At 54.5% G+C, this 17,304-nt stretch overlaps 1 protein-coding gene and 1 non-coding gene across 2 annotated transcripts in view; one reads left to right on the top strand and one right to left on the bottom strand.

Annotated features, from left to right (window-relative positions):
* The first annotated feature begins 274 nt into the window (after positions 1 to 274).
* LOC119113393 (protein singed) overlaps positions 275 to 17,304 on the top strand; it is a 19,039-nt gene continuing 2,009 nt past the window's right edge. The window contains exons 1-5 of the mRNA XM_037237715.1: positions 275 to 345; positions 780 to 948; positions 10,719 to 10,860; positions 15,744 to 16,026; positions 17,022 to 17,147. Coding sequence (XP_037093610.1) covers positions 868 to 948; positions 10,719 to 10,860; positions 15,744 to 16,026; positions 17,022 to 17,147 — 632 coding nt within the window. The 5' untranslated portion in view covers positions 275 to 345; positions 780 to 867. The remainder of the gene's footprint in view (positions 346 to 779; positions 949 to 10,718; positions 10,861 to 15,743; positions 16,027 to 17,021; positions 17,148 to 17,304) is intronic.
* Positions 12,340 to 12,419, bottom strand: TRNAL-UAG (transfer RNA leucine (anticodon UAG)). The gene has a single exon. It is a non-coding gene; the product is annotated as a tRNA-Leu (tRNA).

Here is a 17,304-nt window from a genome sequence, read left to right as displayed (position 1 = left end):
CAGACCGGGTGGGGGGTTTCGCCGCGAGCCGCCGCCCCAGATGTAGCGGCGTCTGCCGGCGCGGCCGGCGTCGTCGGCGACAGTTACCGCTGTCTGGCGCGGCAGCTGTCCGACGGAACGGTCATCTCCCCGTCCAGCTGCTGTCGGCCGGCGGCGGCCGCGGCTCCGCGCCGGTCGCCGCCACCGGCCGCGGCCGGAGCCAGAGCCGAGCCGCCGTCGCGCGGACAGGCTGTTCGATTTTTTACGCTCGGGTGCGCTGTGGAAGAGGAAATCGGTGGAAACTTGGTCGGGCCCGACGGAGCGCATGGCGAGGAGGCACTTGCGACTCGGGAGTGTGCCGGAGAGGTGGGTGGAAGCGCGCAGCGGCGTGGCGGCCCGGTGAAAGACGCCGCGGAGGATTTTGGTATTCGGCCGGCTCACTGCCGTACGTGGTTGCTGTTTCAAAGTTCACTTCGTTTTTGCGCTTGCGCGCGTCGTGTTTTAAAGGACGTCACACTTCCGTGCCCAGCTTCGGAATGCGTTTTCAGGGAGCCAACGTATGGGGCATTGCCATGTTTCCAACTAGATGTGGGTTCGTAGCTTCACGTTGGGTCAGAAATCCGTTCTTACCAGCGTACCGTCCGTTTTAACCGATTGCCTCCCACTTTCATCCTGGTAACGACTCTTAGACGTTACATTTCGTAAACATAGCTATTTTTGACGATTTTTGAATAGAAGGCAGCTCTGACAGCAGCCCTGCGCGCGCGCGCGTGCCGCCGCTGACCCATGTCTCCGAACAGCAACCGCGTTAGGCAGTCGCGCTCGGGTGTCCTGCGCCGCGCAGTCGTGACTCGGAGTCGTCGCCGCGACCTCTCGTGACCCGTCGCCATGCCGGTGATGTCGATCTGCCGCCTGCCGGACACGGAGGAGTGGGCCGACCTCCACGACATGGGCTTCATCCGACCTTACGTGAGTGGCCGGCGCCCGGCAGCTAGCGGACCGCGCCAAGAACGGCGGCAGACGGTGGGGTGCTCTTCGACCCGAGGCTGGTCTGGGCGAGGTAGCAGTTTCTCATGTTGTGTTTGCGAGCGTTGCACCATGTAAGCCTCTGATGTTGGGCTGTTGCATAGTTGACGGTGATTGTGTGTGTTAGCCGGTTTGGCATCTGCCCCTTCCTCTTTTTTCGTTAGGTTACACTTTGAGTGTCTGTTTAAACGTCGGGGCGAAACGTCAGCGTAGTATTCTATTGGCTTTGATATTTCCTCAAACAAAGTAACAGGGACGCTTCCAAGCAGTTTTATATATACCTGTGTTTCGTCCGCAGCGTTTTGTAGAGATGCAAACAATGTTTTTCACCTTGAAGAAGCACTGCACGAAATAATGGTGTGCGTACAGCTGTTTCGAAGCTTTCTTTTGGCGTTCACCAAGGAAGGTCATAACTTATAGGATACCTTGCTTGGTTTGCGTGGCATGATGGGCTGTTTGTCGCGTCCAGCCACTCATGACGTCACGGTGTAAAGTAAGGCAAGCTGACGATACGCCCCAGAACGTAACTCGCCGTCATGTTTGCACACTAACCTTGACAGCGAATTATTCGGCTGCGCATTGGGCTTGAACCCGGGATCTTGTTATCCTTCCGTCTTAAGCGCATGCTCCGGCGTCGCTTCCGTTCGCTGGTGTGAATAACTGACTGCAAAAAAATAATCAGGTATTTGATGGGAGGGCACTGTGGCCGACTTCTCCGGCAGGTACGGGTTTGGATTTGGATCGATGGGTTTCTACGCCCGAGCGAAAACGGCACACCGCAGTTATCCCTCGCCGCCTTGAGTGGGTCAGTTGTTAGTTTGTGTATTTGCGTTGATGTACTTGGTGATGTACATGATGAGGAAAAAAGTGCTCTGCAGAATGCTTGGGTCGATTTGGCAGTGCAGATTGCCCAGGTGCTCGTATGAAACAGCAGTGCGGACATTTACTCGAGGACAGTAGTGCAAACATGATTTCGACGACAGAGACCGAGGGTGTCGAGGACTGTAGGGCGAACATTTACTCCGTCTTAAGCTGGCATTTTATTCGAAATTTGACCCAATATTTGGAAGAAAGCCCCCTCGACGGATCCGATTTGCGAGCAGTACAAATTAGCAGGAACAGATTAGATGGCCACGACGGCCGTCTCTGCGTGAATGTGCCATTTTACCATCAGAGGAGGCGCATCAGAGTCCTTCGCCGCAATGAAGCCACCTCCCGCTTTATCAACCCTATTAACAGCGACCAGATTGCTGGGATGAACTCGGTTAGTACCAGTCACGCTGACACGTCCCCCCACCCCCCCCACCCCGCTGTAGTGCCGGAGCCTCCCGTGGATTGAGCACCTGATGAGATAGTGGGATAAACGGACAATCGGGTTACACCTGTGGGTCTTGTAACGAGCTCTTTGGCTTATCGTGTGGCTGTCCCTGTTGAAGTGTCTAAGGTGCCCGCGTCACGTATCCTGTCGAAGGCTCGGCTAGGAGATTAGGGCGACTTAGGCACTGTGCGGACGTTGGTCGAGCTTTAGGGTGGAGGACTGTCGGGGATTATTTCTCTGGCAAGGGCGATTTTCGGGGTAAGTTGCATTGGAAGCGTGATTTTCGGGAATTAGTCGCCTGAGCTAAAACACCTCACTCCAGATGGATTTGCGACGATTCCTTGCCTCACAGCCCCTTCAATTCTTATGCCACACAACGCTGCCAGCCTTGTCCATCATTGGTTAAGGGGATGGTCTCACCAGAGAGCTCCCGCATATAGCTCACGTCGACTTTTTGCTACGTGCTTTTTTGGCGCCTTTGGCCTGAGCTGGCCGTGCAGGTTTTGCTGTGCTGTGACTGCCTGGCTGTGATGCGTTTGAGCTCGTTTACCAATGTGTATCGGTTGATAATCTCGAACCGGTGCGTTGTGCGTCAGGATTAGACGTAATATTTCCAACAGGCCGTTGTTATTAAACGGTAGCTTTTGAGATCATTCCTATCCCTTGCTCACTTTTGGTTAAATAACTTGCTTCTGTCAGGCGGCTGAAATGAAAACTTGATTAGTTACATGAGCGTTTAGTCAGTTCATTAACCAAGGGTGGTACATGAATAGAGAAAGTAATCCCCGAAAGCCTTCACGCAAAAAAGCTGCTTAAAAGATTATCGTTGTACATCAATTTCATCGGTTGGCATGGTATCGATAAGCATATCGTCGATTTCGGTTCACTTCTACTATTTCTGCAATGCGATGCATCTCACACCAGGAAGTAAATCCTTACGCCCCTGCACGTGCCGTGCAGCCATTTCGCGAAATCAGTACGTATGAGACAAGACAGTCAAACGATGGGCAGCTCAAATTTGATTTTAGGGGAATGGATGGGCTGGTGACGAATAACTATCTGCCGCTGTTTATGAAAAGGACGATTGTTTGTAGCACGTTTGCAAGGGCACAGTTTATTGTTGCGAGCATTTTCTCTAGTGGTTCTGAAATTGTATCGTAAAAACTTGTTTCTTCTTTAATCATGCCGGTTTTCTCCTTCGAGGATCCTGTCGCGCCCAATAAGGCAATGGCACCATTGTCTTCCTCCTCGATGACCCTCTTTCCGTTGGGAATGAAGAGGAGGAAGTTTCAGCAGCGTTCGATTAGCGCCGACTCCAAGCCTTTGAAGAAACTGAGTGTGCGGACACAGGATGGACTCAGCGTGAGCGTGCCACAGGGCGTGCTCACCAGCCTGACGCACGGCACGGTGACCGGTGGATCGCGGCTCACCATGCGGCCCTCCCTGATGCACCCCGCTTATCAGAAATGGCGGCTGAAGGAGGCCAGCACCAGTAAAGAGATGTCTCAGGGCGACGGCAGGGCTAGCCTGAAGGAGGCCATCCAGAAGATGAACCGGCTGACGCTGAATGCGTCCACAACACCGAACCCGAAACTGGACCTGGCGGCGCGGACATTGGCAGCGAAGGAAAGGAAAAGCGCGCTGAAGTCACACATGATGGACCTGTCGAATATTTTCCACAACAAGTGCAAATCTCAAGCAGGGTACGTAAACAAAAGCAACGCAAGAAGACAACATGACCTAAAGCACGACATACTCAAGTATTTCGAGGAAAATGGTCTTGCGATGTCGTTTTTGAGCAGTGTGAAGGGCATGACTCCAATTAAATTTTATCAGCCTAATCTCCCTACGATTATTGAGGAAACCGACGAAGAAATAGCGAGGCATATGTAATAAAGCGTCGAAACCGTCCCTTGTGGTTTCTGTTTAAATTGAAGCTTTGTTCGCCTGTTTGAAACACGTACGTTCCCGTCTATGCAGTGTTGACAAAATTTGATGACTGAGTCCGAGTCTAGTCAGCGTTTATTGACATTTCTTTGCTCTTGCTCCACTGTCATACGTCATGTTCGTCTTGTCCTCCCGTTCGGCTGTCGCGTGTAACGTTAGTGGCGTTTTCCAGGGCCCTCATTTGGCGCTTTGCCCGGGCCTTAGGGACGTCAGCAAGTAGACGAAGACTCATGTACAGTTCCACTGCATGCTGCGCATGAAATCTTGAATGTTAAGAAATTGACCCTTGGGGATAAGATATGGAAGTATGTCGCTGCTGATTCACTGCCAGTGATAACTGATAATTATCCTCGTGGACGACACGATTCTGTTTCGTTTAATTATGACAGTTGTGATTGCTTTCAGAATATTTCCGTGCCGTCGTGTAACTTAACTGAACGTTTGCTAGTCATTGCTAGTCATCACCTTTGTTGCACCCAGTTGGGGAAATTTGTCATATATGACTTACTGCAGTCAATGTGTTTCTGTCAGCTGATGGAGCAGTTGATGCAGTCATCTCTATGTCAGGAAGTGATAAGAGATTCTTGCCGTTTTTGCTCGCTCAGGATAATCACGTTGGCTGCAGCAGCAAATTCCAATCGTGGCTGGGCTTCCAGTGTCATCCTTGGCCTATAGGGTCGGAGTTGTTGCTCTCCGACGGTCACACCTTCATTGGCTGCGCGCGGACTGTGCCGTCCCTCGGCGTTCAGACCCCTGAATTGTTCCCGACGGTGGCCGGTCTGCCCACACTCAGCCGTCGTCTGGTGTGAGCGCGAGGCTCCCCTGTGCCGCTGCCGCCGCAGCAACCGGGCGGAAATAGAGCCGAGCTGCCGGGAGTATTCTGGGAGTCCCCACCCAGCACGCGGCGTGCGTGTGTCGGAGGGCTCCCCGCTGTCTTGTGTCTGCCGCCTGCTGCCTGTCCTGCGGTGTCTGCTGTCAGCAATCGACGTGCGTGTGTCGGAGAGCTCCCCGCTATCTTGTGTCTGCCGCCTGCTGCCTGTCCTGCGGTGTCTGCTGTCAGCAATCGACGTGCGTGTGTCGGAGGGCTCCCCGCTGTCTTGTGTCTGCCGCCTGCTGCCTGTCCTGCGGTGTCTGCTGTCAGCAATCGACGTGCGTGTGTCGGAGAGCTCCCCGCTATCTTGTGTCTGCCGCCTGCTGCCTGTCCTGCGGTGTCTGCTGTCAGGGATGCTCTGTCTGTTGCCTGTTGTCAGTTGTCTGCTGTCTGTTGTCTTGGTGGATGGGTGTGCTCTGAGGACAGCTCGGAGTCGCAATGTTTGTTCACCTATCATATGTCCGGTAGGGCTGCCTGGCCGAAGCGTCACAAAGCGGCTTATCTGTTCGCTTCCGGTATTACGATCTTTTCAGCACGAACGTATGGAAACCCGAAGACAGGGGTGCGTCCACAGAAAGTGAATGGGCTTATCCATGCGCTCGGTCCCCTGTTAAAAGCTGGAGAGACATTCGCAATTTTCCCGTCTTTTTTACATGCGACGGCCGCTAGGGGGATGGGTGTGCGAGGAAGGGCAACCCGTGAGGTTTTGATGTTCTCTGCACACCGCTGACCAGTCTGCGTGCGCGCAGGTTCGTTCTGGTGGGTTATGAGAGCAACCCGACTTTCGGCCGGGTTGCTCGCCGTCGTCTTTGTTTGCCGCTACGGAGCTGGATGGCAGCTGGCGGCTGCCTGAGAGTCTTTGTGCAGGTTTTTGCGCGTGCAATAGGCACCAAATCGCGATCGCTGCGCCGATGTGCAATTTGGCAGCGTGCCAGCTGTCTTCCTGCGTCAATCAAACGGTTGTGCTGATTGCAAGGCGTTTTGTGGCTGGCAATAACGGCGCAATTAATTCATCAGGTACTTCGTCGGTTTCCTGTTGTCGGAGGTGCCCGCCTTGCCTGTCTTGTATTGAAGAATAATTTGCCCCGCTGCTTAAGGCGTGCGACACTGAGGCTGGGAAGCAAAGTGCATACGTACAAAGTAACTTCAACCAATAACCACACCTTACCTTATATACCGTGACCCTACCTTATAACCATACCTTATGACCAAAACATGTCATGCTGTAGCGTGAAGTACTTTGTCATGACACGTTGGTGGTCGACAGCGCCCGTAGCTCTGCACCGGCCGCTGACACAGCCATGTCGCCCACATTTGCGCCGTCCAAACCGAGCTATCTGATTCAGGGACTGACGAGCTCGTGTCTGGCAACTGCTGACAACTCAAGCGGATGATTATGGGAACTGGCAACGGTGCCGACACTTATTCGGGTGCCGGCACGGAAACTGACCAAATGCGGCAATCATGAGAGGGAAGAAAACACATTGCAACGGCGCTGACAGTAACGGCATCGCTGAGGCAGTCAGTGACGCCGGAACGGCATGGACGAGGGGATCTGGCGAGTGACACGCTGCGCTGTACCACTTCCAATGAGGTGTGTAGTTGAACCTGACGCCGACACGGACGGTGGAGCGGACACAGACTCGTGACACGGACACGGACATTGGCACTGACACTGGCACGAACACAGACACGAACACGGACGCGGACGCGGATACGAAAACGAACACGAACACGGACACGGACACGAACACGAACACGAACACGGACATGGACACGGACACGGACACGGACACCGGGCAGGATGGACGTCCCACGCAGACGAGACGACTCAGGCCGTGTGCGCCATCAAACAATGCGGCGGGTCAGACAATGGGACGAGCTGACAGCAGCGGGGCTCTGACCTACCCTCGGTCGTCGAGCGGTGGTTCGCGGCCGGTGGTCAGAGGGGCGACGAAGACGGAGCGTGGTCCTGTGTCCTTCCGGCGCCCAGATTTTCGCGTGGGGCACTAGGCAGCAGAGGACGGGCAGGTGGCGTGGGGCGGTGGCCCTGTACGCTTTGAGAAGCGGGCGCGGGCAGTGAAGACCCCCCAGCTTGTGGTTCGGCAGGAGCAAAGCCGCGCAGATGGTGGCCGCGGTGTTTGGGTGATGCGCAGGTTCGGCTTCCCCGCTGGGCCTCAGGACCCCATTATGTGTGATCGGAGGGCATAAAGCACCCGTAAAAAGCACAGACTGGGACGTTGTATGTCATACATCGCGCTGAGGGGACGGATCATGCCGCATGCGTACGGCCGCGTAGTGAACTGACGGTGGGCATGCAACGCACTCCGCTATTCTGGCCGAGGCGCATGCAAACGAGTCATCGATGGGCTCTGACCGGCTATTTATGGCACCGCGAGCGGCGGCTTCTGTCGTTGTCATGCGCTTCAGTCGGCGTTCCAGCTCCGTATAACCACGTGCAGCGTCAAGAGTCGAGACGAGCAGAGGCGGGGAGTTGAGTGCGAACCATTATTTGACGGGGTGCGCGCCAGAAGAGGACGGGTGGACTGATTGTGGTGCGAGCTGGACTGCGGGCCGGGCGAGTCCTGACGCGAACTGGCCGGCAGATGTGTACCTGCAGCAGCCCGATCCTGTCCGACTTAGCCAGCAGCGCCTCACCACTCGGACACCGCGTAGGCTAATTTACTACTAGACGCTTCATGAACTAGTTTTAGACCAGACGCTACATAGCCTAGTTTTAGATCAGTTTTTTAGTTCTTAGCCCACGGCGTTAACTTTTTGCATTTTTGCAGTCCTCCTTGTCCCAGTGCCCTACTTTTATCGGCGGGCTTTTATCCCAGGTTCCGTTCAGGCGGTTTTCTTTTTCCCACTGAAATCTCTGCCGCAGTCCCCCCCCCCCCCCCCCCCCACCCTACACGGCCGGGCCCTCGCCTCCACCCACTTACCGGCGACTGGGCGCCGCGGCCGGCGCAGTGTCGACACCCGTGACGCCGGTGACTCAAACGCGGCGCGGCGGCGGCGCGGCACGAGCCAGACGTGCCGGCGCGACCGACGGCGGAGGGGCGACAGCACGGCCACGGACGGAACGGGGTGCGCGGGTGCTGGGACGGTGCTTCCGACGTGGCCGCTGTGCGTACCTGTAAGTCGTTTCCCTGCGGGAGTTTTGTGGCGTTGGCGCCTTTTGTGTGGTTGGTTTTATCGGTGGGGTGGGTGTGAAGAACGCTTACGTGAAGCCGGCATTCGGGTGAGAGATGCTTGGACTTGAATTTATGACGTCTTGTCCAATTCCTCCAAGTCGGCGGAATTGCTTCTGGTATTGTTGTTCAGTTACGATAAAATTTAATGTCATCTTCCGGAAGACAATGTAATATTCAAGTGAAGCTATATGCTATATATACAATATATGAATATGGATGCATCACAAAATGATATTAGGATTGCACAACGAGCTCCATTTGTTCATTCAGCCCCACTAACTAGCTCGTTGTTCGGGAAGGGCTGGGGGGCGTGAACCTGCAGTCTTCGGCCGACCCACCGTCCCGTTCTCAAAAGTCTTGGCTAAAACTGAACGAAAATGGCGTGCGCTGGCACCGGTACGGCCAGTACCTGGGTACCGATCTAGACCCGACCGACGGTGCTGGGTATCATGCTTTTGCACCGCAGCTGTGCAATCTGTACTATCCGGAGTGGGAATTAATCCCCCCCCCGGGGTGGGGTACCGGCCGGGTCAGACGGGCGCCGCTCGGTCTCGCCCGTCGTGGACTTTGCTGGGGTCGCCGCGATCTGACCACTGAAATGAGAGCTTTGTTATTGAGGGTGCTGATTACAGGTCTTGTGAGGCCTGTCTGGGAGAGCAAGGTGGTTACCGGTTACCTGTGGCCTGAGCTCCGAATTGTTTTGCCGGTGTTGCCGTGTTGACTGGACTCGCGATTATCCGTTGTTCGCTATGTTTTGAACAAAGAAGACACACGAATGGACAGGAGTAGAAGGCTAGGGCAATGCGCCTTCTTATCCGCTTTCCTATCGTGCGTCGCCCATGATTGTTGAAGGAGAGTAGCCCCACCCCCACCCCTGTTTTCTCGCCCTTGTGCGTTGACGCGTTTCTCATTTCACCCCAAGACATCTCATGATTACAGGACCTGTGGTACCATTCCTGTGGGAATAGCATAGTCCCACAGAGCATATCTGCACACGACCATGCCCCTGGTACTAGCTGAGCGTAGGGGGCTGACACTTCCACGTGGTGTGCACATGCTTCGGACCACGGAGGACCTTACGCGTGTGGTAAACTGATGAGCACCCATAGGAAACTGTGCCCAACCGACCAGGTTGGGCTCAGTTTGGAGACAGCTATGGGCATGCGTATTGGTGTGGGTAAGACGCTTACGAAATGCCATATAGATACTTAAGAAATACTGTTATCACCTTTTGCGCGTCTGTTAGTCGTCAATACTTACATTGAATCTACTTTTGGGCATTGCCAACACGAGTCAAAAGCTTGGTGATGTCCTTTCCCGCCTTTTTCCGCAATTTACAGCTAAAGTGCCGAACAAATGCGAGCTGGTAGGCTCCACTGATTAGAGTTGGGTTGCGGATGGGCAGACAGACCACATGACGTAACGGATGTATTGGGCAAAGGATATCTTACCGTTGAAGGCCTCTGGAGCAGGTGAACAAGAAATGCATTCATGTTGTGAAGGTACTTAAAAATATGTGATCGCGATCTGCAAGTGCGTTGTCACGAATACCTGAGACGGAGACAAAAAGCCTAACGACTGGGCAAACACACGACATTCAAAGGTACCTTCATATCGCAAAGCTTGCCGGGCGTTGTTTTTTGAAAGCAGTGTGTGGTATTGTGAAAAGTGGGCTGACGTATTGAAACAGATAAATGTGCTACTTATGTTGGTGCAGTAAATATATCGTCCCTGCAGAGCAGGCGTCTGGGGGCTGTGTTTACTGAAGCGAAGTGCATGTCTCAATGAGAAAGAGAGGGGGATAGTCGTGGAGACACGGCCCGACCGCAGATGGTCAGCTGATCCGGGCTGTTGGGTCGTCTCCTGGTATATCTTATTTGAAGTCGTGACGGTTTCTTTGGTGAGACAAATCACGTGTGAACAATCCGTGACGTTTTCTTCGAATGCAAGTTACTTGTAAACCTTGTTATTACGCGGCTGTCAAATAGGTGTTTGCACGATTCTTTCATAGACGGTCGGGCAAATTCGCCTCCATCAATGAACATCAATGCACCAACGCTCCCGGCAAATCACGGGTTCTGGTGAGCGGACCTTCGTGGTCTGATGTGATGCGTGATCTTACCAGGTACGTAGCCAGGGGTAGGGCCAGGTGGGCCGTGCCCCTCGCCCCTCACCTGAGCGGAGAGCTTCACATCAGACGCTGGATGATTTCGCAGGATTTTGGAGACATTTGACAGCTGCCGTCCTGTGTAAAGTTCTTGGCCACGTGCCTGGGTCTGACCCGACCTGGCGTCAAGGCGGCGCCGATTTTACGAGGCGTGTCGGGCCTTGACCTGGCCCGTCCCGCGCCGCCGCTAACCGGGCCGCCCGGCGCCGACAGATGGACAAGATGAACGGCTCGAGCACGGGTCTGAACGGCGCGTCGGAGGCGGTCGACGAGCGCGCCTGGACCGTCGGCGTCATCAACTCCAAGAGCAAGTACCTCACGGCCGAGACGTTCGGCTTCAAGATCAACGCCAACGGTCAGTGGGCGCGGCTGAGGTCTGGCGGGGGGGGGGGAGGGGGCTGGCACGATTGGCAGTCCATCGCACTGAAATTGCGGTGTTCTGGTGATTCCGCGCGCGGTCTATATGTTGTGCATGCATGTATGCATGCATGCACGACATGCACGACACGACATGCACGACATGCATGCATGCACTATATGCATGCATGCAAGAGATACCCTTGGGCGGCATTAAGAAATACGCTTGGGTGTTATCACCTCTCTGAGATGGAAGAAATCGCGTTTGGGGGTCAAACTATGACACTTACATTTAAACTGAGGAACGCGTAATAAACGAGAATTTTCCGGGGAATTGGAGCGAATGAGCTTTTTCGTCCAAATTTTACCGACATCTTTTGGGAAAAAAGAGGAATAACATCACACATTGAAGAAATTGGAGGGGGCACATACCTCGCAGCCGTTAGCAGTGGTTACACAGATAGGCATGAGATGCACTTAATTTATATGTCAGCAGGTGTGCATCCTTCTATCGCGCGCCTATCTGTCACTGGCTCAGTCATAACAATCAAAGTGGTGACGGCAGCCGGTTCATAGGGCGCGCATACGCTGATAGCAGGACCAGGATGAGACCAGACCTCATGAGCTCACACTCACGGGCGAAGTGGCAGCGGCATGCTGTTCTGCCTTCGTTGGTTGCACAGTCTGGGTGACAGCCGTTGATTTGATTTGCTGTTTATTTTCGATTATGTACATTAAGCAGTATGGTGGATACGCCGTACTATGTGCGCAGCAGCCGGGTTGCCCGGGTTGCCTACCTCCCGTTATCGGCCCGAGAGACGTTATTCAAGCGTGCGGAGCGTTTTGGCAGCAAGGGCTGCCACCCCCGTGCTCCCACCCACGACGCAGACGGCGCGGCTCGGCGAGAACGGACGGGTAGATCGATGTGGGTGTTTGAGGGGATGGGAGGGGGGGGGGGGGAGGGAGATGGGTATGCTGTGAAGGAGTCACCTGCGGATCCTGCGTAGGAACAAGCTTTTCTCCTCAATGCTGAGTGGCGTGGGCGGTGTGTCTGGCCGGTCTGGCCTGTTGCGTGCCGGCCTGCCGCCACCGGCCGCTGATTAGGTTTGTGGTCAGCGCTGGCCGCCCGAGCTGGGAAACACTGTCACTGTCGTCGAGCCGGCCTGCCAGGGACGCTCTGCTGTTGGGTTGGAGCGGGGACCGACCTGTTCAGCCTCGTGGCCTGCCTTTCAGAGGACCCCCTGTACTGGTATGTTTCTTTTCCTTTGCTTTGTTTGAACAGACATTGTCGTCTTTCGCTCGTATTAGCTTTTTGTTCACGTGTGAAGAACATGAAGGAATGATCTCGTTTCTTTTGTAGAGAACGTAACGGTTAGAAGCATTAAGCACAGTAATAGGGGTATGGAGGGGGGGAAGTACCGCAGTGTTGAAGGCAGTCCAGCATCCCAAGCTAACCTGGAATACATCAAAAACGGTTTGGCAGCGGTGGGATTCGAACCCACGCCCTTTCGGACTGGTGCCTAAAACCAGCGCCTTAGACCACTCGGCCACGCTACCACGGGGACTGGGGGCCGCTGATGTTGGAAGAATACGACTGATACAGCCTGTGGCAGCGTTCAGTGTCTCTCAAACTTTGTTATGATGGGCTTTCGGAAAGGAACTGCTAGTGTATGTTGGGATTGACAGAACTGCTCTGTGCTTGTTAATTTGGAAACCAACACAAGAATATCGGGAGACGTGTCAGGTTCAACAAACATCCATATTTTTAGACCATTAGCTTAACATCCAGTTTAGTTAAAACGTGTAATACGTCGTTTCAGGAGCGGTAGCTCCCTGAACCGATTTTTCCCAAAATGTGATAATGGCTCCGTGGCCGCTGACCGGAAAGAAATAACGAAACAAATATGTCTGTCCTGCACACACACACGCACACCTAGCTTGGGTGAATTTCATTGCCACAGCGTCGAAACATCTAGTGGTTATCGAGGCCAGGGGCTATGCATATTATATTAAGCAACTAGATACAAATTGTACCTACCCAGCATAGAATGCGAACATTGAAAGATTGCTTCATTCCAACACCGTTTCTACTTATCCATTTCTATAAGCCTCCGCGAGCAACACATCATGTACTTACGACATTTTGCGCTGGTTTGCTATCCAGCTATGTTGTCACTGAACGTTGTCGCAACGCCAAACCACCGTCACGGGTCACCAGACGCCGGCGGTCGGGGATCCGTTCGAAGCACGGCTACACCGGTGTGAAGGCTTTTTTGGGGCCGCTTTGGATCTCACGGTCGATCAGTTCATTGCAGTTGCAGTCATCGGTTGCGGTCCATTGTGTCGAACGTTCGGTCCTACACGTGGAGAGTCCGGCTCCTTGCGTGTTGTTGCTCGTGTGAACGCATGGTGCTTCAGCAGATGCACTCTCTCCTGACCGTGTTCGTTTTTGGATGCCGTCCTGCCCATATCATGGGCCAGATCGGCCCGATATATGCCTCCCCCCCCCACCCCTTTGGGCTTCAACACAGGTCGATCCGGAGTTATGGAGACACGGGTTTCGTTGTTGGGATGCCTCCACGGTGCTCCACACATTCCTCGCTTCCTAGCTTTCGCGCTTTTCTCCTAGTCTTGTTCGCATTTTCTCTCGTTTGACCGTGTGCCGACTTGTGTTTTTGTATTCTTCCTAATCAAGAGACAGTCAGTACCTACGTGCAAGACATGAGCTCCGTCACAGGGTTGGGGAGAGGACAGGTTAAACAAGCCCGGACTTCGCGAAATCTTGAATGACGTCTGTGAGCATTCCATGCACAAAGCGGACGCGGGGCCAAGATTCTTCTACCGTGGTAGACACGCACGGGCAGAATGATTTTAACATCCTGCTTTTGGTATGCGATTCCCGTGAGTTCGCACCCACACTTAAAATATGTTTGTCTATGAATCGCGTCGCGTGTAATATTAGCTTTTTGGGAAGTATGTGACCGTTGCGACCTGAGATCAGCGTTGGCCTTTTCCGTCTGCTATTCCGCTCGCTGGTATTCTTTCTCTTACCCCAGCGAATAGTTCACAAGTAGGGATCACGACGTGCATTTGATTCAGACGTGTTTGGAACGCAACTAGCCCGAACCCCGACGCATGCGCGCTCCAGCCTGTGCCTGCTATACCCGTAGGTCCCGGCTGCGACAGGCGGCGCGGACATTCGCGAACTGCATGCCGCAAGACATGAAGTGATCAATGAGCCCGAGGCGAGCGCGCGTGGTTGCTTAGCTTAGATGGCGGGCGCAGTCCCGCGTTCAGCTGACCGACAGCCCGCCATCTGTGTTATCTGTGACGCGTCACGCTGGTGTTCGCGGTCGATGAACGTCTGACGGGTGCCGGCGAAGGCATCTGTTCAGGTCTCTGGCCGGACCCGCGAACTCACCCTTCCATACCATTGTAGCTGGATCGGCGAAGCCATCCATCGTGGACTGTTTTTTTTCCTGTCGCGTTTTAGCTCGAGCTCTTTTTGTGTGTACTCCTCCGCCGTTGTCCTGCGACTTAGCACAATAATGGATGCTTCCTGCCGCGCCATCGACGTAGGTCAGCAATCATTTCGACCAGCTGTTTTGTCTCTGTTTCCGCGTACCACGCAGCACGTGTCAGACAGCTGGCCCACTCAAGACAAGGAACTGGCGGTTCCAATACTCGGGTGGGGCAAGGCGTTACGCCTGTGCCAAAACGTCCTTCAGCGCATCATGTTCGGCCACAGCGCGTCTGGACGGAAACTATGCTCAGTGTTCGAAGCCCGAATGCGATTTTGATGCTTCTTTGGTGAAATGGTGTGCTGTCGCATCCTGAAGTCAGGTCACTCGCCGGGTTCTGCAGTGTTTTCCGCTGGTGGGCGTGGCGGCGGCCTGCCCGGATGTATGGGCACCACTGGTAAGGTCTGCCCCGATGTATTGACACCACTGGTGAGGTCTGCCCCGATGTATGGGTATCACTGGTTAGGCCTGCCCCGATGTATGGACACCACTGGTTAGGCCTGCCCCGATGCATGGGTGTCACTGTTGTGAGCGACGGACGCTGCTGGTCGGGACGGCTGCGGACCGAGGACAACATGCCATCCACGCTCGGCGTGCACTGCCGCCATCCGTTTCTCACGCGGATTTTCTCCGTGACGTTTTTGCAATGTTTAATGATGGTTCGGGAATAAGTGCGTATTTGCGAAGTGTGCACGCTCCATATTATATGAAGTTTTTCAAGGGAACCTCCTTTAACAATTTGAGTTGATAGTGAAAATAACCTTTTGCCAACATAACTTCTAAAAGCAACTGATATGGATGGCAGAAACAGTTTCATCGAAGCCTGACTGCCCACATCATGTGTGCAACACATTTCCGAAGCGTTTCAGGATGTTTGAATGCATTAAGGTCAGGGAGACTTCGAGAAAACAACTGTGCTAGTACACGAGTCAATTGCTTGTGCTTAGTTTCGACACCCATTACTACATTCGTAAGTGGTGTTTTTCATTGCGTTTCAACCATTGCGTTTTTCAGGCCAGCAGAGCATGTTAAATGGCGAATCAAAAATATGAGTCAGACTAATCGAGTTCGTGTGCGTGCAGCGGTCCATGCACTGACCCACTGCGTACGGCTTACAGACCCTCAGGCATCATCCCCACTATCTGTTCCCTCTGACCTAGATGGTTTGGACCATTTTTACGTCGTTGGTAACCGCTCAGACTGCAAACATTGCAGCATCACGACAGCTATCTGACGGATTGTGCGGCGGGGAAAATCCGGTTCAATGGCAGAACACCGCCGGTGGCGGCTCTGTTGCCAAGATCACTTGCGTAAAGCACTGCGTCAACTGCCTGAGCCCCGACCCCGGTGTCTCCCGCAGGCACCTCCCTGAAGAAGAAGCAGCTGTGGACGCTGCAGCCGACCGGGCAGCGAGACCACGTCAGCCTGCGCTCCCACCTGGGGAAGTACCTGGCCGTCGACAGCTTCGGCAACGTCACGTGCGAGGCCGATGAGCTGGAGCCGGGCGCCATGTTCGAGATCGCCGTGGCCGACGACGGTAGCGGCCGCTGGGCGCTCAAGAACGTGGAGCGCAAGTACTTCATGGGCGCCGCCGGCGATAAGCTGGTCTGCAACGCCAAGGCGCCGTCGGATGCTGAGCTGTGGTGAGGAGCTGAACCTGCAGCTGCTGTTGAGGCGGACTGCGAGGAGCGGGGCGGGGGGGGGGGGGCGAGGGGGGACTCTGGCTTGGCCAGCGGGTGGATTTGTTTATTCAGGACATGAGCATTCCACAGGCAAAAGTCTAATTACGACAGCAGTCGAGTTTTAAGAACAATAAAGTACGATGCACACACAAACAAAAAACCTAACGAAACACACGCACATACAACTACACAATTACCACACAGTCCCACATCAAGTCATCGAGAGAATGTTCCACGTGTGCCGGCGAATCTAAAGAAATCAGATCGGAATGATTTTGTTGGATGACAAAAAAATATTTTGCTGGGTGCATCACGGCGGGGGGGGGGGCTGGGAGAATGGCTTCGACACGCTGGTGGCTCATGTCTTCTATGACGTGCCTTCACGACTGTGTATGGGTCAGTTGTTATTTCAGTGCGAGATTGGGGTCCTGGCTTTGCCGACGGTGTTCTGGTCGGGTGATACAGTGGGGCGAAACGCCGGAGATGGCGTTCTGCCTGTGCCGTCTTGCGTTTGGTTGTTTGTGCTAGGATCTTATGACGAGTCGAGAGAACGCGGAGTGGGATGCAGCAGATGTGCGGCAAACGTAACCTTGGCATACCGCTTACTCAGTAGCCGATCTTCCGCTAGGTTGGGACGGATCACGATGGGCCGGCTCGGGACCCGGGATGGTATCACATTGCGAGAGTGAAAGGACGAATCGTTTGTCACCGGGTGCAAACATGAGCCGCATTCTTCAGTGTTGCCCAAGCTAGTTGCACGCGCTCATTATGCAGAGTCTTCTTGCGCGGCCCTACAAGCCCATGCAATCTGTAGGTGGGGCAGGCTCGCTCGCTGGTGTCGGCACAGACAGCTTTCCCTGATGCAACTCGCTCAGGTCGCCTACACCGCCTCCTGTCCGCGCCCACCCCTTCCCCCCCCCTCTCCTGCGTTTGACGCTGCTCCGGGCGCCGGCCAGGTACGTCCACCTGGCGGCCCGACCCCAGGTCAACGTGTACAGCCTGGGGCGGAAGCGGTTCGCGCACCTCTCCGAGGACATGGACGAGATCCACGTGGACGCCAACGTGCCCTGGGGCGAGGACACGCTTTCACGCTGGAGTTCCGCGACAACCACTACGCGCTGCACACGTGCAACAACCTGTACCTGCACCCCGCGACGGGCAGCTGCAGAGCTCCTGCTCGGAGGACTGCCTCTTCGCCATCGAGTACCACAACGGCAGCCTGGCGCTGCGCGACCGCGC

This window comes from Pollicipes pollicipes, unplaced genomic scaffold, assembly GCF_011947565.3.
Source record: "Pollicipes pollicipes isolate AB1234 unplaced genomic scaffold, Ppol_2.1 Scaffold_7262;HRSCAF=8765_pilon_pilon_pilon, whole genome shotgun sequence".
NCBI lineage: Eukaryota > Metazoa > Arthropoda > Thecostraca > Pollicipedomorpha > Pollicipedidae > Pollicipes > Pollicipes pollicipes.
This window is presented reverse-complemented; position numbering and strand designations above follow the sequence as displayed.